This window comes from Limanda limanda, chromosome 13 (genome assembly GCF_963576545.1).
Source record: "Limanda limanda chromosome 13, fLimLim1.1, whole genome shotgun sequence".
NCBI lineage: Eukaryota > Metazoa > Chordata > Actinopteri > Pleuronectiformes > Pleuronectidae > Limanda > Limanda limanda.
Window position 1 is genome coordinate 22,383,788 of NC_083648.1, and position 22,678 is coordinate 22,406,465.

Sequence of the window (22,678 nt, forward strand, 5' to 3'; positions counted from 1 at the left end):
CCTTCGGGGGCCCCTGCCATAACTGCCAGCGGCCTCCTCCTCCATCTCCATCTCCAGCCTCGAGCTAGGGCCCTGTTTGCAAATTGAGCCTGACGAAAACAGTAAGGGAGCAACAATAAAGAAGGTGTGGAACAGCCACAACTGGTAGCCATAGTTTATTTAATTATCAGGTGAATAATGAGAGATTATTGAAGGAATTTTGGTTGTAAAATATAGAACATAAGCTTTTAAAAATCACAAATGGTAAAATTCAAGTCTTGAATCAGATGTTGCTGTGAAGTTTGTTTTAGAATTCCCAAAAGCAGTACATAATCTGTTACGAGTGTCAGTGAGGGCACCTGTGATTTGAGTTTGGACAGTGTGCGCAACATGAATTCATTCTTTTATATTTTTCAAGAGTCAAATAACATTAGTTCATGATAAGCTGCAAAACCACATGGTTTGCATGTTTTATTATTACTGAAAATTCTGCATTGAGTGCAATACCCAGTACAATTACATGCAAACTCTTGTAGTAGCCTACGTCCCCACTGTTCAATAGAAATCGGTGCAGGGAGACAGAGGGTGACTACACAAGTTGTCTAATCGTGAGGTGTGAATATTTTTCTCAAATGTATGAAATGGTGCTCACAATTCCATATCTGACAAAAGAGTAATGTTAGTCAGACCTGGGCAATGTTAATGTGAATCTTGAGGTCCATGTATTTTAGGTTTGGGAACTTAAAACCGCAATTATGCAGTCTAGAAGGAGCAAAATCTCCGTTTAAGAGGACCTTAAGTGCAGCTTTTTTTTGTTAAACATAACTTTTGCTTACTATCCTAAAGAGATCGGTAATGTGGTATTTAAAATCTTATTGATGGTGTTCGGTGTTTCTGCAGATGTGTGGGAACATATGTTTTATATCCATGTGTGCACTGTGCGTTGTTTTTGTATTGATTGCCTATTAGACCATTTTTGTGCTTGTTTATATGGTTACATTAATAAAATAGACTAATAAAACCTTCAGGTTTACAAACATGACATAACATCCCCCCATGTTTCTCCCGATCTCTCTCCTGCTTCCATTCCTCCCTCTCATCTGATACTTCCTCTCTCTGTTCTCTCAGGCCTGACTCGGCCCACACGGACACAAGAGTTAGCTGCAAAAAAGCAGGTAGCATATTTGGATGAAGAACTCTTTTCATGTGCGAGACAGATGTTATGGCTGTCCGTGCTGCACCGCTGAGGAGAGCCAGAGCATGAGTGAGTGAGATGGATAGATCAAGAGGAGGGGGAAAGGAGGCTCGGGGTGGGTAAAAGGAAGAGAAAGGGGGGAAAGCAAGAGTGGGAGGGAGGGAGAGGGTTTCTCAAACCTCACCACCTTCACTTTGGATTGTGTGTGTGTGAGTGTGTGACGACACATCAGCTTGTGGAAAGTAACTTACTATGTTTACTTGAGTATAGGCTACAATAATAATCTGGATTTCAGGATTTTTATGATATACCACTGCTACTTTTTGAGAAGCAAACATAAGAGGGATATCACATCTATTTTACCCCATTGGAAGACATACTGCTGTGCAAATTTAGATTTTACACACATAACCAATGGAGTTCTAATACAAGACAGATCGAAGTTTATACAAAATACTTTAAAGTAGCTCTAACCATTTTAAGCTGCTGATTACACATAAATGCCTATATATTGCATTAAAATAATCTAAAAATGTAATATAGGCTAATGAACTTTATACTTACAATATTCTGCTTCCTGCAAGTCTTACACCATTTACTTAGCTGTCATTACTGATGCATTATGATGAGGAGCTAATTATATATATTTAATACTGTACAGTGGGTATTTTGGATCATGATTTGGTCTTCAACAGTGCAACGCATTCTACAGGCACCACGTGTTGCAATATTAACTTAAAACTCAAAGAAACTGGTTACCACTCAGTAGATGTAAAAATTCCCTTCGAAACATTATAGTGGCATGTTTTTTAAGATTAAGATTAAGATACATTTATTTGTAGCTTGAAATGGAAAAAACACTTAACTTGTCTACCTATCCACTGATGATAATTCAATGGCAATTCATTTGACCTAACTGTATCTTCTTATCATAATGAGTGGATGGATGAAGAGAGAATGAAAATGAACAGGCTACATGATGAAGTTTTACACATACTCTCACACACACGCGCGCGCGCGCGCACACACACACACACAGACACACACACGCAGACACACACACACAGACACACACACACACACACACACACACACACACACACACACACACACACACACACACACACACACACACACACACACACACACACACACACACAGACACACAGACACACACACACACACGCACACACATACACCGGATCTCCTCCACCATCACCACCACACTTCCCCTACCGGTGATGTCAGGGCGGGCAGGGGCTCCATGATGAAAAAAAAACAACTTTGGACTCAGGAGAATAAAGGGAGAGAGAGAGAGGGGGAGAGAGAGAGAGAGAGGGGGGGAGAGAGAGAGAGAGAGAGAGAGAGAGAGAGAGAGAGAGAGAGAGAGAGAGAGAGAGAGAGAGAGAGAGAGAGATGGAGGAGTGAATGGAGGAGGATATTACAACCAGTGCATGGACCGGTGCACAGAGAAGCAAGTCACTCTCTGAAGCTCTCACAGACGCACAACTATTCCAGGAGGAGCCGACACGCGGGTTCAGGATATTAATGGACTGATATATCTATTTTTTTATATATATAATTACAATTATCATTCTTTCTGAAGACAAAACATAGGAAAGCTTCTGCTCAACAAGTAGGGTAACTATTCTAGAGCTTGCACTCTGCACTTCATTTTGCATCTGGAGTTGACTTTTTTATTTTTATTTTTGATTATTATTACTCTGATTCACTTTGCAGCCATATTTTGGGACAGGACGCGTGAATGATGCCGCAATGGTCAGGTAAACATAGGACTTAAGAGGCTTTGAGCAAGAGTCAGTGGAATCTAATGTCCACGATTTATTGATTTGCAAAAAAGGGAAACGCCATCCACATCTTCCTCAGTGGTAAAATAAGTCTGTTTGCTGTATTTAAAATCTAATAAATTAGTGCTGACCTTAAACATCTCCTCCTTTCCCTCGTGGGCTTACTTCTAGACGGTTTGTTTTCAGCATTTTTGATATTATTTCTTACTGCAGCAGAGTCGGAGTGCAGGAGGCTGCAGACATCGTGCAGACAGTAAACATGAATGGGAAAGAGGCAAAGCTTCGCTCCTAAAGGTCCGTGCAAAGTGTGGAGAGCTGAAGCTGCACCAACAAAAGATATCTGCTCACAAGATCTGATTGTTCTTCATCCACATCCTTTCTAAAGCGAATATACCAAATATATACGGACAACCTCAGTGCGCAATACATCCATGTGAGATCCACACATTGAATGTGACGCCCTCTTTCTTTTAGTTTGATCCCTTTGCAATGCACTGATAGTTTATATTGCTTACTCTCCTTTTATGTGTTAACTCCGGTGGGTTGATTCCCAAACAGGCAGCCTACACAGCAGTTTGTTAATTTCTCTTCTTTATTCAAATTAAAATAAAAACCTGCAAAGTAGGCTATACCTTCCCTAATCTATAGGACAATGTTGTTGATCCGACTACTGGCTGTCTTCCTCACCCTCATCACCAACACGTGGCTGCTCGGCCCGGTTCGCTCGGACGCACTGAGCCGGTCCAAACGCTCCCTGGCGCTGCGGGCGGACCGCGAGCTTCCCTCGCTAGCAGGTGAACCGTGCACGGCCGCGGGCATGTGGAGGTCCCGGCGGCAGCCCCGCTCCCCCCTCCCGTCCCAACAGCGCCCTCCAGCGGCCCGTCCGAGGACGAGCACCAGCGGGACGCGAGAGCCGTACAGTGTCAGGAGCGCGCCCGCGGTGTGTGCGGGAGGATGCAGGGGGGACGCCGGGGTGCTCCACCGGGTCGAGGAGAAGGCAGGCTGGGGCGAGGCGGAGGGTGTGACGGTGGGAGCGAGGGACGGACATGGTGACAGCAGAGAGCCACGCCATGTCAGCCGAGACGCCGCGCAACGAGCCGGGAACTCTGTGCGTAAAGACGCCAGGCACAGCGCCTCCTCCGCGGGAAACGCGCAGCCTCCAGACGGCTCCATCTCCAGAGTCACCCGCAGCCTCGGCGGGACGGTTCATTACGATGAGGAGGGAAACTCCAGCTGGGAGAAAGTGTCCCCGACAGACTCCGGGGGACTCCGGGTGCTCCACGGACTGCAGCGGGTCGACGGAGAGCTGCACTCCGCGACCCCGGGCACCGCGGAGGACAGCACCGAGGACTACTCCGGAGAGGTGGAGGAGGCGGACCCGCCGGCGAGCCTGCCCGTCAGCAGCCCCTCTCCGTGGGGGAGCCCGGTGCCCAGGGGACCCCCCTCGTGGATGACGGCCCTGTACTTCAGCGGGCGGCGGGAGCAGCTGCAGGTGAAGTCGGCGGCGAGGGTGGAGCTGCCGAGGGACAAGTTCACCCTCGAGCTGTGGGTGAAGCCCGAGGGAGGGCAGAGCAACCCCGCGGTCATAGCAGGTGGGTGATCAAATGCATGATCGAGTTTGCACGTATATGTGTATGAAGATGTCCCAAAAAGTTCCTTGGCCGCTCGGTGACAGATCCCAGTCTAGGGAATACATATGACTTTTTCTTCAATCACACTGGTCAGTCTGGATTTGAACTCTTGGCCCTATATCTGCTTGTAGGGTATATGTATATAATCCTCGTATTGGTTGACATAATGGACCTATACAGTCTCATTTAGACTTTTAGATTTCTTTGTGCCTTCTGACTCCTTAACCTCTTTACTGCGTATCCACTATTCCCTCCTTCTCTCTCACTTTAGCTGTTAAAGTTCAATTCATTCAGATGGAGGTTTCCTGTTGTTTCAACCAGCTACTGTATCTAATAACCCTAACAGCATTTGGCCTCCCTCCATGACAAAGGTCAAATGGGGTTCATGCAGAGTTTAAGCTTAAACTTAGTTTGTATACTTGTTATACATTCATGCTGAAACATTTACATGTTCAATAATTTAATCAGTGGACAGAAAATGAATTAACTGATAAGATTTGCTACCTTCCTTTTAATGTGATTGATTTATGTTTAAAAATAAAGCTGTGTCTCCGTACAACAGCATCGGAAATTCTAAATATTATGGTTGAAACAACATTTCAAAATGTCAGTTGATAGGTGATTGGTGACTACATTGTTTTTGACAAAAGTTTAAAAACATTTGTCAGCTTACCAGCCTCGGGCATGTGGCCCAAAATGTTGATTTCCCCCTTCTCCACTGACTGATTATTGATAATGACAATGGACAGGCAATCATCAGCTACCTTTGACTTACTGTATGTCTCTGACACGAGGGCTGTGCTATATGACCAAAGGCATGTATTGTGATACCCAATATCCAAATGACAACACATACTGTTACTCGTTACCTGACACTCAAAACGTCTCTTGAAAACACACAAACATATATCCTTATTAGGACTTTGTATTTACTCCCACTCCTTGTGGACAGCCAAACCAAAACCTTATCCTGAACCTGAACCATGACCAATTCATGCCTAACCCTACGCTTCACCAGGATCTCAGACATTCTGTTTTGTCTCATTATGGCTTTGGTCCTCATGAGGAATACTGGTCCTGACAATGTCAGTGTTTATGCTTGAAAAGGTCCTAAAGAGGAAATAAAAACGTGTACACACAGACCAGAGTCTCTACCACCAGCTAGCTCCAGTTTCACTCCAAACTGCAACTAAAAATGCTTTTCATCTCCCACAAAAGCAGTAATCCAGACCTGCATATGGCTCCATTTAAAAGAGGTGCTAAGCCAGGAAGTCAGAAGTGTCACATGTTCTCAATCGGAGTGATTACGAGGTGGGGCAAAGCTAATGGAAGAGGGAGTTCCATTTCCATTTCCACCCATTAAAATTTCCATCTTCTGTTTCCATTTTCCACACATGAATGGAAACGAGCAGAGCCCAATGTAGGGTTAATCCTACATGATTTACAAACCCCAAAAAAAGATTGCATTACCAAATAAAAGACACAAAAATATCAAGAGTGCACCTTGGCCCTAAATGCACAGCCCCACCCAGATAAACCTGTTGATCTTGGCATTTTCTTAAGTGAGGTTATTCTTTTGCGGGCAATAGAAATAATTTAATGACTATTAAAACATGGTGATGGTAATGGTTGATATTTGTTCTTTATGTAATCGTATTTAGTCAGTTATTTAACGATTTTTTATTTTATTGTTTACTTTTTTCCCCACAACAAATGAAATGGTGTTTTTTTATTCAGGACACACACTATTCATAAATATGTGGTTACATAACTGAGAAAATCCCCAGGATGTGTTTCATTCAGGCAGTTATCTCGCCTGTGGGTTTCCGCTGACTTAGAGCAGTGAACTGTCTTATGAACCCGTCATTTAACCGAACTCTTCACATCAGGATGAACATCGCTGTTTTTCCAATGAGCCCGCAACAAGAATGTTATGCTTGAAAAGCTGCACATTTGACAGAACAACAGATACATCAGACAAATTGAAGAGGTTCTTTGGTGGAGCACCAGGGCTGCCCAGATAGGGAGCGAGACCACAAACTGTTATGTCTGCTCATATTTACTCTGATCAAAGATCCTACTCCATCACTTACTTACATTACTTTCTTCCACTCATTGCTTCCTTATGTGAGGGCTGCATTTTGTGGCATTAGGCATTCCTCTTTGTAGTGTCCTGACAGAATCTGACAATAAAGTGAAAAACAAACTCCCATTTTTCACCCAAACATGACATTGACCTTCGTTTGACTTGTTATTCTAATGTGACTGTTAGAGAGAGTTCTAACATTACCCAAGAGTAGGCTACTGGACAATGTAATGACGACACCATTTCTACATGTCCTGCATTAATATTATATGTTTTCAATATTGTAACTATTTATTGTATATTTAAAATATGATAGTATATGCTGATAATAGTAAGCATTAAGGCTGCAAGCAGCATTAAAGGGCCACTGCACCTTTGTGCACATTGGGAGAACATGTCGATGGTGGACATGGATTCTACTTGAGCAATGATTTAGCCAGAACCAAATGCCAAAAAACCCCATTAGAGAACCTGCTAGAAGAATTTGTCAAAGTAAGAAATGTATGTTTCCTGTAGCCAGTAGGTGGCGCTATGATGAAGACTGAAATTTCGCCTGCACTCTTTTAAGAAGGATCTGATGAGGTTGGATCAAGTAACAAGTTACAACAATCCATTGTTGATACAAATTAGCAATAGTGCTAACGGAGAAAACTTATAAAGCTGCACTAATGAGTATTTTCGTATTAACTGTGTGTATCAAATGATAATATATAATGAAAAAGGGGTGCCTTGTTGTAGAGAATTATAACCTGATTCTGCAGCTACCCTCATCTCTAAGCTCTTGTACAACGTCTCTTACATTTAGATATGGCAGCTTCACAGTTCACCACTCTAACCAACCTTCTGTCCAGCAGCCGCAGGTATTATTTTCAGCTAAGATGCTCTGATAAACCCACTGTACTCTATCCTCCCAGTGTAAAACATCAGACAGACACAATGAGCTAATAGTTAGTTAAAGCAGTGGAATATTTAGCTGTCAAATACTTTCTGGACAGTCATACAATGAACCAGAGAAAGAAATGTTAACAACTTTAGGATGCATTATGTCTGAGTTATTTTTAAGGCTAGCTTTGCTGCCCCCAAGCGGCAGCTACAGTTTTAAACCATTGTAATAAAACCAATTATTAACATAATGGTAAACGAATGAGGCCAAAGTGGCAATGACTGATGTTCCCTGGTGCAAGCAACGATATTGTAACATATTTTTTGGCATCTTTCGTTCACATCACATCACATCGACCGCTTAGGCACTGAAACCTCTAACGTCATTTAAGTTCAATTTAAATAACTGCTCTGTAGCAGCTCTGGGCAGCGTGCAATAATGGCCATTCCACAGACCCAGCTCAATCTTCTTCTATGTCCTTGGATAAACTCCGGCAGTGTTCTAAACAGGCAGGTTTGGAACTGCACTAGTTTGTTACCAATGCTGAGAGTGATACCATGCATGTGCAGTCATATGTAATACAGTAGGCACCATTGACAACATAATCTAATTCACTTTATTATACTGTTAAATAATAACAATCCAATTCACTTTATTTTAGCATTAGTTCCTGAAGCCATAACCTCTTAATCTTTATGATCTTTCACTGAATGACCTGCAAAACCCCAAAACTGGCTCATACTAAAAAATATCCTTGGAGTCTATTTTGCTACAGGTGCCGACTTTACATATACATATACATGTACACACGTACAGCACTGGGGAGGGTGAAGGGGTTCCCTGACCCCTCGCTGTCCCAGTGGTGGACATCTGGGGTGCAGATGTGGAGCTGTGTGTGTCTGTTGCAACAGAAGATGGAAACACCACGGCCTTGCCTTGGCTGAGTGAAATCCCTCCGTCCTCCTTCCCCTCTCTGTTCTCTCCCGCTGTTTCTGGCTCTGTCTGTTCTGTCTGTCCCTTAAACTCTATTCGTGTCTCAGCCTCTCTGTGCCTCTCTCCCAGTCTCCCTTAGACCTCAGGACAACTATCACTCCGATAGATTGATTGTTTCTGTGTTTATTTGTTCATTTTCCTGAGAGCAACAACCATTTGTAAATTTCCTGTTATTTAACGCATACAACTAGGAAATATTTGCTTGTTTTCCACCAGTATTCTTTCAAAATATTGACTTTACTTTTCCCCATCTTCCCTGTGCTATAGGTGTGTTTGACAACTGTTCCCATTCGCTGAGTGAGAAGGGCTGGTCGGTAGGTATACGCACTGTGGAACCCGCCGGCACCAAAGACGCAAGGTTCTACTTCACACTGCGGACAGACCGAGCGGTGAAATCTACCACCATCTTTAGTCACCAGCGATACCGTGCCAGTGCCTGGACTCACCTAATGGCCTCTTACAATGGCCACAACATGACCCTGTATGTAGATGGAGCTAAGGTGTGTGGTTTACGTGCATTGGTCAAATTTTCATTGGGTTGGGTTATTTACCTCTGCATCATTTTTAGCTACTACTATGCTACTATGATTTAATGCATGACATATCAATGGACATAACCTTGTTGACCAACATAGACAACATGTTAGAAATGTTTTGTGGTTAAAATCATTAAACCTACAGAGATTGCTGGTCATCAGATCCATTATCATGACAACTGATAATTTGCCAATGAATCTTGCATTTGGATTGAGTAAACCTACGACTTCCAAGGTCAAAATAACCTTTAATAGCTTATTGCTTCACCTTCAAATTGATTAATGCCAGTTTGGAGACAACAGCTGTAGAACTGTGCGAGCGTATGGTTTCTCATTGCTCCACTCCTGGCTTTATCAAGGATTTAAGTTTGGACTAAAAGATCGTGTGTATGAACTCAAACACTTTGTACAGAGGGCTTGATAAGGTGTAGTAGAGTTGACAGCTTTAAAACCTGTGAAACCACACTGACAGCCGTAAAACATTTACGACCGTTTAAGAGCATAAATCATCAATTATTTTGTTGAAATGAAGAGAGATTAGTTTCTGCTCTTCATCTCATCTTGGCTGTTCCACCTCTGCATTTCCTCTGTAGGTGGGAGAAAGCAACCTCCAGTCTGGGAATCTTTACAGCCCCTTCATGAGGACCTGCAGAACCCTTTTCCTTGGCAGCAACCAATCAGATCAGGGCCACAGCTTCAGGGGCCATATTGGGGGAGTGGCTTTGTGGGGCTATGCCCGCTCTCAGCAGGACCTACTCAAGCAGCCACTTCAGGCAGACAAGAGCGAGCCGGTCCTGGCAATGTGGGCTGACTTCACTAATGTAACTGCCTGTATTAATTTTCCACCCTGTTTGCTCTCTCCAGATGTCATCATATTATAAATTATGACATTTTCTTTATTTTAGTTTTCATTAGCTTTACTTATTTAACCGTTATGTGCTGTAATTGACTGGAATCAGTTAAGTTAACTGAAATACTGATGGATACTGGATACTGCTCTTAAATGTTTTAATTATGGTTTCAGGTGGAACAGTTATGGAGCCCATATAAAGCTGGCCTCCATCCGATCGTTATCACCACTCCCGTCCCCGAACAAGAACTTGTCTCCTCGTTCCTGCCCCCCCCCTGCGGCCTGACACCCTGCGACAACATCGACATCATCGTTGGCTACAATAACCACTGGCAGCTCCGTGCCCCAAAGCGAGTTCGCTACCGGATTGTCAACCTGTCCAATGACGACGGCGGAAACCCCACGGTGACGGAAGCCCAGATCCAGCTCCAACACCGGGCTCTGACTGAGGCCTTTCGCCCCTACAACATCACTCTGGATCAGAGTGTACACACCGTCAGAAACTCCAGCCTTAAACAGAAGTTCATCCTCAGCAACTGTCGCATTGGAAAGATCGGTAATCGCCAATGTGACCCTGAGTGCGACCATCCAAGGACAGGCCATGATGGAGGGGACTGCCTCCGACTGGGGCCATGCTACAACTGGAAGAAGCAGGATGGGGTTTGCAACATGGAGTGCAACAGTATACACTATGACTACGATGATGGAGACTGCTGTGACCCGGAGGTCACAGACGTCCTCAAGACCTGCTTCGATCCCGAGTCCCCTGACAGGTGAAGTGAACAGTTACATCCCTCTCATCTCTCTGCTGTTCTGAGATTGTTTTTTTTTGTAAACACTGAGTTAGTCTCTAATTATTTCCAATTGCTACCAAATTGTAGTTTTCTTTACGGATTACTGTTAGGCCACAGTCAATTAAACCTTCTGGACTTTATTCACTTTAAAAGCCTCTACGGAAATGGAAGAGATTATGCCCCATATCAAATATGGCGACATATCCATTTGTATAAACAAACCAGGGATATATAATTGGCTTTATTGGATAGACATAATGGAGAAAGTACCAGAGGGATTGCGTTAACCGTAACCCGGTCAGGACATCATGGTCATAATTAAGACTACTTAAGCCCAGGGCTGTACAAATGAACAGCACAACATGTTACATGTGCAAATTGGCACTCTCCCTTTCCCCAGTGGCTTTAGAGGGCACTCTGTGAAGCGGGGATGGTGGGTTGAGAGGCCAAAGAACACACTTATTTTTACTAAACAACTCAAGCGGCAGCCCACTGCTTTCCATTTAGTCTGACAGACAGGCCCATGCAGAGCTCCAAATAGCTTGCATGAGGTCTGGCAATGAGGTCGTCGGCCCAGGTTTTCAAAGACTCTATTCCTAATCCAAATTGTAACCCCAGGCTTTAGACTGGGCCACTAAACAGAACATGTGATTTGGAGATATTTGTTTTCAATAACATATTTTAGCACTCAATGCTTTGGAGTTGACAGACTGACAGTTTAACACAAGGAGAGTTAATGTTTTTTAGCATGTTGGATAGACATTTGTCTCCCATTTATACTTTTGTCAAATAAATCTCTCTTTACCAATATAGAAGATTTGTTACCTCAACTTCTTGAGTTACAATAACAGACTGATGAAATGCATCTCTGTCTTAATTACCAGTGATCTTAATAATACTGATTCCAGGCTATTGCTATTGCTAGGAATTGACTTTTGTTGATAAATAGTCAGTCAAATCAATTATGCTGAGTCTGTAATCAGCCTATAATCTACCCATCAGTGTGTTATTTTTTTTTAAATGCAGTAACTCAGTGTTCCTGGCACTGGCTGAAAGAAGCTGTAGCCACACGACTACGTTAACTACATTTCTTAGCAGAATTTGGGTCGTGCAGCTACTGTTAAAGTTGGCTCGGTAGCAGCAGCAAAACAGTTACAGTGTGAAATCGGGCTTTACACCACCTGGTTTCCAAAATCTGGGTATGGAAAGCAAACAAGGAACCTGGAGTTCACCTGAAAAACCAGAGCAATACACTCAACTGTGAGGATTTTCGGTGTCTAAAAGACAAGCTTAACTTGACAGCTCCCAATGGCCAACAGAAAGACTCTGTTGTTGTACTCTCCAGCTCCCAGGTTTGAATTTGTGCAGCTGTCTGAATGGGAAACACGCTGCTGCTGGAAAAGAACACAGGGTTTTGTTGATTTTCTCTGGAAGACACAGGTTAAAGTTAGGTAAAAGTTGAAAAAAAAGTTGGCCTGCATGTGTGTGGTCTCATTGCTTGGCCGCATGCGAGGGCCTCTTCAACTGTGTCATGAGTAAATGTTAATTTATGTTGTCCTGTCACGGGCTTGGTGGGAAATACACAGGAAGACAGACAGGGAAAATAAATGTTGGTTAAGTTAGAGTCAGATGTTCCCGGTCTATATACCCTAATCGATTGCTTGCACAAACTGAACAACAGTTATTAAAGGGTCAATCTTGTAAAATGCTCAGTGATTTATTGAAGATTTAATTAAATTGTTGCTGCAAAACAATATTCCAAAGAAAATACGTAGACCATACTGACCTTTGGGTTATAATTCGAATTGGTTTTAATAATATGTGTCAAAGATTTGGAGACATAGATGTGTTGTGTTGATTTTAATATCCCTGTTCTTTAATTTAGTATTGTATTTGCATGAGAGACTTTCACAAATAAGTCTTCTGCTGTTCAGAATTTCAAACCTAAACTCCAGCCTCTCTATGTGTGTGCTCATATGTCATGTAAACCCTGCAGACCCTCCTTTAAAAAACGGATGAATGGCCAACACACAGGAGATCAGGGTGTCATAAAAACTGACAGTAGCACAGGTCCTCTGGAAAGGTCCTGACCCCAGCTTGTTTACAATGCGTATGTGTGAGTGCTGCAACATGCCTGAACGCATGTAGGTTTCCCTGCATCCCGGTGCAACTTGCTGAAGCAGGGGATGTGACATTTTGCTGGCATTTGTGGAGCACCGAACCATTTTTATGTTTGTGATCTGGGTTCTTGCTACCTCCCTCCCCCTTCTGTCTAAGTTCTTAGCCAAGTATTCTGATTGTGGGACCACATATGTGTGCAGCTGCTGCTGGCCAGTGCAGGGCCAGAGGTTTTTGAAGCCAGCGGCTGTCACGACACAGATTTGTTGTTGAGAGCCAGTTCAAGAGCGATGGGCAGGTACGTACATTCTGGACGCAAAATGAAGAGAGAGGGGAGATGAAAGATAGAGCGAGAGAGAGATCGAGAGAGAGATCGAGAGAGAGATCGAGAGAGAGATCGAGAGAGAGAGAGAGAGAGAGAGAGAGAGAGAGAGAGAGAGAGAGAGAGAGAGAGAGAGAGAGAGAGAGAGAGAGAGAGAGGCGAGTGATGGTGTGGAGAGGGACACCATGTCCACTTATGCTGAGACACATGTCCAAGATCTGCAAACATTTTTTGGTTAGCAAATCCTGGAAGGTGCACTTCCGTGGAAAGAGCTCCAGGCAACTCCTGTGAGAGATTAACCCTGTTCCAACCTTGTTTGATGCTTTACATGCAAGTGAATCTCATGCATGATATTGTTTTTTAGATCCAGGTTTATTCTGGTGAGGTTGCTGCATTGTTTCCCTGAATGGGGAATGCAGGTCCACATCTGTCTGCGATTCAATCCTTGCTCATTACTGATTCTTTGGTGTTGCCAGTCTTATGCTTTCTATGACAGTGAGCGTGCAGCTAAGCATGCTAGTTCATAGGGACATTATATTTTGATTGATATGGATTGACATTCTTTTCATTTCTCAGATTTCTTTTCTTGCCCCTTGCAGTGAAAAGGGTGGCAGATGTACCACTCAGAAGCCGTTTCACAAGTTTATTTTCTCTAGCTAGCCAACTAATTATGCTAGCCTGGAAATATTGTCTCCAACAGACCTTTTAATGTTTTTTAAATAGAAAAAAAAGAAAAGCTTAAAAGGGCCTTAATTTTTATATAGAAATGTCATATATCTGCCTTAAGACTGCGGCTTCAGGATTGCTCCTTGTCATTAGTGAGTCCTCTTCAAACAATTCTACAATACACTGTCACTTTTTATCATTTGCGTGCATGACGATGAACAATAAAAGACCGGGCACTAAGACCTTGGGGAGTCTGCATTGCTGCTGCGCTGGCTTTCTCACTCTGTCAAGTAACGTCTCTCATCAAGACAGCAGGATTACAGCCAAGGAGTTTAGCTCATAGTAAATGATGCACGGAGTGAAATTGTAAGTACAGGTGGTTACAGAATGTGGCTATCTGTAGTTTCTAACGTTTGTTACCTGCTTGAATTTAGGTTTACTTGAGGCAAATGAAAGGGAATATTGTAATGAGCTATGTTAACACTAAGCTAGCTAGCTAGCTATTTTGTTAGAAAATTTCTCCAGTGAGCAAGAGTGTGAACGAGCAAATTTGAAATGTAAGAAATAACTATCGACAGCTCTCTATTCTTTGCATTAATATCTATCTCTAGTATTTTAAAACAATAATATCAGTGCCTATAGAATGTTGATGTTTATAATCAGTTAATGCTAGTCAAAACTAGTATATCCGTCTTTCCTTAACAAGCAGCAAAATTATTTCTCTCTATTTGAGAAAAGTTCATATTTGTGTTGTCAAATTTCACAATGACCCTGAAATTCTGTCTCTTCTGTTATCTTATACTGAATGAATGCAAGCAAAGATACAGAGAAAAATCACAGTCTTTCTGATTGAACCAATCTATGAACTGTCTGAAACAATGGATATCCGCAGCCCCAAATTAGCTCAAAAAAAATTGGCGCGCGCTGCGCGCGCAAACATTCCACATCCTTAGGGGCTAAGCCCCCCCTTTCTTTCAATCCTAGAAACGTCCCTGACTCAAACTGAATTTACTTTAATACTGTTCACATGTGTGGCTTGTATGTATGTTTGAATAATTTACTGAGCCGAGGTTATTTTTTCCGACTGCACTTTTTGGGGCAATATACGATACATATTCCAATTGTAAAGTTGATTGGATGAGTGGTTCGTGAGATATGAGTTCCACAAACAGACAGACACGCATTTGTGGAAGTAGTAGGTAGATGATAGTGAAGGCTCGGTGGGCCTGCCATTTTGGGAGACCCTCTCATAGGTTTTGTTTCCAGGGTATTGCCAACAAATAACCCATGGTTATTCAGGTACATCGCACAACTTGATATGTCTGCTTAACCATCATTCATTCACACATTCACAAAAGTTTGTTTTCACTTTTTCTGTCACAAGGGAAACTTGTGGGTTGTGAGTTGATGGTAAGGATATCTCAGATGTTGGCTGGTTTTACTGGCGTATAAACTTCCCCAAATAAAATAAAGAGCAGGACTGTATTCATCAAGACCTGAGAAGCAACTGTTTGGATAACATTGAGTTTATGTAAACAAATAAGGCAAGACCCGATATGTCGAAGTATTTGACTGCTTCTCGTGTGATATATTTAGAGTCTGTCTGCGCTCACCTGAGCGTGTAGAGCAACCTGTCAACGAGAGTGTTTCAAATGGAAACACATCTTCAGTTTGACATGGTGACAGTGCTAGTGCTGACTCTGCTGTGGATACACACAGCGTTTGACTGGCCCACAAGTTGTAATTTTGTCAACTCATAACCAGGGGTTTTCTCTTCAATAATGCAGAGCCATTTATGTCTCTGCCAGGTCTGCTGTGGACCTCCACCGAGGCATCCTCTGAGTCTCAGAAGTTTTAGAGTCAACCCTTTAGTGGTCAACATTCTGTCAATTGTAATTGCACAGCCTGGGCTGATGGATACTGCACGTAGCCTCAGCTGAACTCAGCCTCAGTCGTGTAGGGAGAGCAGGGTTTCCCTGAAGCATCTTAAATCTTCAACCTTATTAAGTCAGGAAACACGCCTGATAAAACACACTCTTATTTACAGTCCTACACATACACATACACTACAGGAAGGGATTGCATCAGGGTTGAGAGTTACATGCAAATCTCTCGGCTGATGAGCAACAGATTTGGACAAATTTAGAGGTGAAGTGCCTCACTTATTGCTACAATGACAGAAGTGTATGGGTGGACGGGGATTACAGTTTCATTTTCATCCACAGATTTCTCCCAGCTGAAGCTCTTACAGTCAGGTGATCGCTTGTCTTTTCTTCAAGCTAGAGAAACAATCTAAGCGTCTCAGAGCCAATGAGCTATTTAATGAGTTATCATATAATTTGTATTTCTTATGAGAAACCAGCACTTTTAAGCCTTATTATGATTCAAGCATGCAGTTATATTCATAAATTCGGACCTACAGCCGTGCTTGATCAAAAGCATACATTTTTATGTATTTTTGAAGAAACCAACATAAAAACAAATTGCCCGAATACATCAACTAACTGAGGTAAAGATTGAAGTATGGCTTGGTAATTTGTATACAGTTAGCTCTACAACGTAAATTGTTCAGTCACATAAAACCTTAACTCCATGCTTGAGAAATACAACATGAAACAATAGTCCATTACGTTATAATCGTAGGAAAAAGCAAAACTTCACAAACAAAATGATTCATACATTTAAAAAAAATGCTTTTTAACTGATTTGAACTTAAGGTATAATGGTCCACTGGAGGACTTGAAGACTTGCCAGTTGATTTTTATTACCATGTTCTGTAGATAAGGCAGAAACCAGCTGTGAACCTACAGAAAGGAGGCGCAGCTTTATCCTAAACTGTCTGCCATGTGAACGCCATGTAGTCTGTGGGGAGCCACCGCGATTCTCTCAGATGCAGCAGGCAACCTGTGATCGGCACAAAAGGGTTCGATCTATGAAAGGAGAGAAATGACCCAGAGAAATGACAAATCACTCTAGCTTAGGCAAAACAAAATCATCATTCTGCATGAACAGGCAGGGTAAACGGTAAGGTATCACAATCAGAAAAAGAGAGAGAGAGAGAGAGAGAATGGAGTGATGAGCTGCAGGGGGAAGTGGTTTGAACGGGTATGATTTGAAGTTACAGAGCAGAGACGACAGATTGTGTGCATTCATACTATCATCTTGAACAAACATATGCTAGAAAGAGTCATGTGCAAATATTTTGCAATATACCCTTTCGCATTAAGACAGAGTCACAGAAACTACATTTCTCTCTCTTTTTTATGTTTTAATGTGGGCAAATTCATAAACTAAGCATTAAACTAATATTCCCTCTCAGCGGTTTATAAATCAGGTTTTATTTTCACCGCTTCAGCACTTTGAGCCCACCATCTTCCTTAGAGATGGAAGAAAGAAAAATAGTAAAATACTACTTTTAGCTAAAAAAAGTAGGTAAATATTTATATACTTGGCACATTACTGAAAGTTAAGAGGTGGTGGAAAAGTTATAGATTTGTAACTTAACTTCAATGTTTTCTAGTTTCCAACCATCAGGTAAAATTAAGTTTACTTAGGTGTGCAACATAATCCTTATTTACCATGGACATAAATAATTATGGCTTCACCTTTTCATCCCAAATCACTTTCATGGATGCACATGTTATGCATAATTTATTCAAAGTATTAGTATTACATTCTTATTCAGTATCATCCGTTAAGTCTGTGTTTAGAGATTAAACTTGGCTTGAATTAAAATGATGAATGTATTGTCTCCCCTTTCTTTTTCTCTCTGCAGGGCCTATATGAGTGTGAAAGAACTAAAGGAGGAGCTTCTCCTGAGCGGAACCGACACACTCAATGTTTTCTTTGCCAGCAACTCAGTCCGTGAAGAACTGGCCGGAGCTGCAACCTGGCCGTGGGCAAAGGAGGCTCTAACCCACCAAGGTGAGGAGATTAACATCAAGTTATATTAACATACATGTCAGAATATTTCATCATGTTTCATGCTTCTTTCTCTTTTGTTTGTGTAAGGTTTTCTAATTGTCCCCTTCTTCCCCTTTCTTATTTCCTCCATTTTCAAGTTATAACGTTCTACCATTCCAATTTTCTCCATGTCCTTATTTACCAGGTGCCTTTTTCTCTTTGTTTCTTTTATCCATCCCTTCTTCTCCATCTTTGCCCTCCCCTCTTTTGTTGTTGGTATCCAAATAAGATGGGGAGAGGAAATTAAGCTGGGAGAGATTTTCCCGGCACGTTGCCTCTTTCCATTTCCAATCATTAGGCCCCTTTTCACTGGAGAAGTATAATCAGCACAACAACAACCAAACAAACAAATGGCAGTGTGGGCTCTGTACCACTGTTGCCACCCATGCCCACTTACCAGCTGTTCTTTATTTATGCAGGCCGTCCACTCTTCTCTTCTCGTGCCAGTACAGAGAAGAGAATGGACCACCAGAGGAAGTATCTTTCAAAGAAAATGTTCTGGTGAAAGAATCCACTGATCTCGCAAGAAACAAAATAAGTTGATGCAGAGGAACAGGATAATAATGTAACAATTCAAAAATAAATTGAGCCTTTTAAAACAAGGTAAAATATCGCTGTTTGATTCAATGAAAATAAATGTTAACTGTTGCCATAACAAGCACAACCCAGGTGAAGCTATATGTTCACAATAGTTTTAGTAATTCCTAAAAAAAAAACATTGTTTCATTAAAAATAAAAAAAGTAATATTACTACAATTTCTGTTCGATCTAATTTCAATGCAGATGTCTCCTCCTAACTTAAGCACTTTCTGATTTATTTGATGTAAATCGTAGAGAAACAGTTTTTCAGTGTTTATATATTTGCTCAAGCCACCACTGGAGGAAGTGGACGTCTTAGAAAAGGGTCTTTTGTGTATTGTGTCCAGCAGAGGGAGGTACCCTGAGGCCACCACAGCTTTGTACTCTACAATACAAACATCTGTTGTTGTTGTTCCCGCAGATTGAAAAACCCAATAGCTTATTTATTTATTTTATTCTGTAAATTTATGGATGAGAGGTAGCTACTAATTCATTCAGACAGTGTTTCACTTTGTTGCTACCAGTTATTTGTCTGAGTAGAGGTTTTAAATGACACTGCTGAATTAATTTCTCGACTGAATGTCTCCCACATGACATTTGAGTTTCTTAGCATCTGTGCCTGTTTTAAAACAGGTTAGTGGATGACAGGTCATCTCTGGAAGCCCCGTTTAGTGTCTACATATGTAATGTCTTCATCTTTCAATGTCCTCACCACTGAAAATACTGTTTCATATTAGAAAACCAATGACTGTCAGGTCTTTTCTCCATCCTGTGATTATCAACATGTTGAAACTTATATCACCACTCAAAGGCCTTATTGCAAGCATTTCTCCATAACCCACAAACCTTAACTAATTTTAAAACTACTCTGTTAGATGTACTTTGTTTTTTTGATTTGATATAGTCTTTTCAATTTTCCTAATCCACTTTGTAATTGCTTTGTAAGTGTATCTTTTTTTAATGTTTATGAAAATACACTTCAAATATAGAAATATGCCAAAAAATATATAAACTTGCATTGTTAAGAAATGATAAAAAAAACATACCTCTAAATCCTCAACAGAAAAGCTGATGAGTTGTTCAAAACATAACATTTCTGGCCCAACCTGATTATAGTGCAGCAGAGCTTTTAAGAGCCTATTATTGCACAGATTTAAAAATGCAATTAAGAATCATTCTCATCATTATTATAACAGTAATGCTTATGGAAACATAAAACACTGGATTTTTCCAAAGTATTCTTCCACTCAATCTGCCAGTCTGCCTGTTAAAGCAATGTTTTCCATGTTGTGTCAACCAGTCATGATCAGGTAGGAAGTCTGATTCTCCCTCTGATCACTCATTATAATTCGTATGAATCCAGTCTGTCATCCACACTGCGCCAACTGTGGATCACCTAGAGTTCATTACTCAGCTCTTACAATATGATAAGTGAAAGTGGTATTTATTGTAGTATATAAGACAATGCATTTCCTTTTGTAAGTTATCAGTGATTGTTTCATGAGATGAAAGAGTACATACAAGATTTCTGCCGAGCACAAATGTTCCATATCCAACCGTAACAACCCGACTGGATCCTTTTTCTTTTTGGCTTTAAAGTTTACTTCATTGCTTATTAAATTCAATATTGCAGGGTTTTTTATTTGGTGGTCTGTTTCTCTTTTGAAAATCCCAGCTGTAGTAGATGATGTGGCGGAGTAGTGCCCCCCAACTACAAGTCAGTATAAGAATCTGGACTTTAACAACAATGCCGCATTTTTTGTGGCAGTTTGTTTTGTCCAAGAACAAATCTAATCAAATACAACATGGGTGATAGATCTGAACAAGGTTTCTCCTTTTTCAGATACAGAACAGTGGCTGAACCTGTTATTTATTGTCTGGGTTACTTGTTGTTGCCAGGTGGGATGGTGCTGAACCCGTCTTACTTCGGCACTGTGGGCCACCACAACACCATGATCCACGAGATGGGACACATCTTCGGCCTGTATCACGTTTTCAAAGGGGTGAGCGAGCGGGACTCCTGTGATGACCCATGTCAGGTAATATTTTATATCTTATATCTGCTCTTAATTGTTTAACTGTTAACTGCCAGTATATATGCGTGGCATATGCTTTACAATAACTGCTTTTTAAGTCCTTAAGATGATAAGTGTTACACAAAAGATAAGTGGGAATTGTCAGTGTGCTTCTTCATCAGCTGTGTGTAAAATGTGTACAAACCAACCTGGACAGAGCTTTTCACACTTCTGTGTATTTGCTAGTAGCTGAATCGTGTGTACTTTCAGGAGACCACCCCGTCCATGGAGACTGGAGATCTGTGTGCGGACACTGCCCCAACGCCCAAATCCAAAGCCTGCCACGATCCTGGAGCTGTTAACGATACCTGCGGAGTCACAACGTACCAGGACACACCTTACAGCAACTACATGAGCTACACAGGTACAGAGGAGGAACATTCCCAGCTTTGCCTACTTGAAGCGTAATGCCAACATGTTGAGATGAATTACTGAGCCACAGAAGAGGATGCCAATTACATGGCACTGTAGGTTGTAAGAAAAGTCATGTAACATGTAAGAGACTTGACTTTATTGTGTCTTCTATATAATAAGAAACAGTCTTTTGTGTAAGAGAAAATTCAAAACACATGTTTTTTGATTACAGTAGCAGTTTGTCTTTAATCTCTGCCATTGGTCTTTTTAAAATGGGACAGATGTGCACTTACTTAAAAAGTAACAGCTACCTCTGGAAATTTCCAATAAACTGCCACATAAATCCTGAGCATGCACAATATATACCATGTCTATCTCACAAATGGGCAAATAAATTAGGATCAATGAATTGAAAACACAACAACATCCATTGAAACCTAAAAATAACTTGCAGCCTAACGTACTTATCATAATAATAACCGTAACATTAAAATAGTAACAAAACTTTGTTCGCCAAATAGCATTGCAACTAATTATATTGTCTATCAGTGTTTTCACATTATGTTTCCTCTATCAACCTTTTCAATGAATGCATATTTATATCTGAATGGACCTGCACTGACATTAGATTAAGATTGTTTTAGTATTTTCTCTTCATAATAACTGTTGGACCTGACTATCTCCTGGTTTATTTATCATTGCTGCTTTCTCCATTCCTTAGTATTTCTAACCAATGGGATAAGCTCTGTAATTACTGCTTGAACCTGATCAATGAGGATAAAAAGGGATTTTTGTTTCTGTCATTGCATCACATCAGATGACAACTGCACGAACCATTTCACTCCCAACCAAGTGGCCAGGATGCACTGTTATCTTGACTTGGTTTACCAGAAGTGGCTGTTGGATCGTCAGCCTGCCCCGATCCCTCTGGCCCCCATAGTGGCCGACCAGAGCTCAGATTCTGTCTCGCTCTATTGGCTGCCACCTATCAGGGGACCACTTTATCAAAGGTATGATTGCTTAAGCTAATGAAGTATGACCATATTTCCAGATAGTACAAGTGGGCAAAGCTTCACGGACCTGTAAATAGCTCTCCTGGGTACGAAGGTGTGGCTCAGAAGTTAGGATAATCCATTGATAGAGATGAGAAAGGCCTTGTTGGCCCATTGTAACATCATCAGATGAAGATGTGGCTGCAGCCTTTTCTGGGTTTCCTCTTGCTTTGTCCAGATTACAAAGCACTACATGTAGTTCTCATACTAAGGAACATATTTACCTTATTGACAAGTGGCAGACAAAGCATCTGACATTTCAAAATCAGTGACTCTTTTTGCTTTTCCTAGCTCCTCTTTCCGCAAGTCTGTTATCAACTGCGGAGACTGTGAGAAAGATGGCGACTTCCACCAGTACGCCTACGAGGCCTCGTCACCTCGTATCTGTGACACATCCGGCTACTGGACACCCGAGGAGGCAGTTGGTCAGTCACAAATGACTCTTTGTGTGTGCATGTTTGTTTGTGTGTCTTCTTTGACTATACGTGTGTTAACTTGTGTGTTACTTTACTGAAACTGAATGCAGCCCTGCTCCAAATCCGTGGGAACACAAACCAAACTGAATCGTTGAGATTGTTGGAGCTGCACGTAAATCCGCAACTAAATTATCAACACTTTGAGTTAGATTTTCATTACTGGAATTCATTCAAATAAACAATGGCCAGGTTGAACCTAAAATTGATACTCTACTGGTGAGGAGGGAAATTGTTGTTTTCATTCATCTTTCCTCCTAGAATCTACATTTGAGTTGTTTTCTTCCCCTGATAGGGTCAATAGTTATTGACAAGGAGGAA

At 41.6% G+C, this 22,678-nt stretch overlaps 1 protein-coding gene across 1 annotated transcript in view; it reads left to right on the forward strand.

Moving 5' to 3' along the window:
• The first annotated feature begins 3,634 nt into the window (after window positions 1–3,634).
• pappa2 (pappalysin 2) overlaps window positions 3,635–22,678 on the forward strand; it is a 65,498-nt gene continuing 46,454 nt past the window's right edge. Inside the window, exons 1-9 of the mRNA XM_061084832.1 lie at window positions 3,635–4,574; window positions 8,843–9,075; window positions 9,705–9,932; window positions 10,136–10,734; window positions 17,637–17,785; window positions 20,303–20,442; window positions 20,689–20,842; window positions 21,650–21,842; window positions 22,176–22,309. Coding sequence (XP_060940815.1) covers window positions 3,635–4,574; window positions 8,843–9,075; window positions 9,705–9,932; window positions 10,136–10,734; window positions 17,637–17,785; window positions 20,303–20,442; window positions 20,689–20,842; window positions 21,650–21,842; window positions 22,176–22,309 — 2,770 coding nt within the window. The remainder of the gene's footprint in view (window positions 4,575–8,842; window positions 9,076–9,704; window positions 9,933–10,135; window positions 10,735–17,636; window positions 17,786–20,302; window positions 20,443–20,688; window positions 20,843–21,649; window positions 21,843–22,175; window positions 22,310–22,678) is intronic.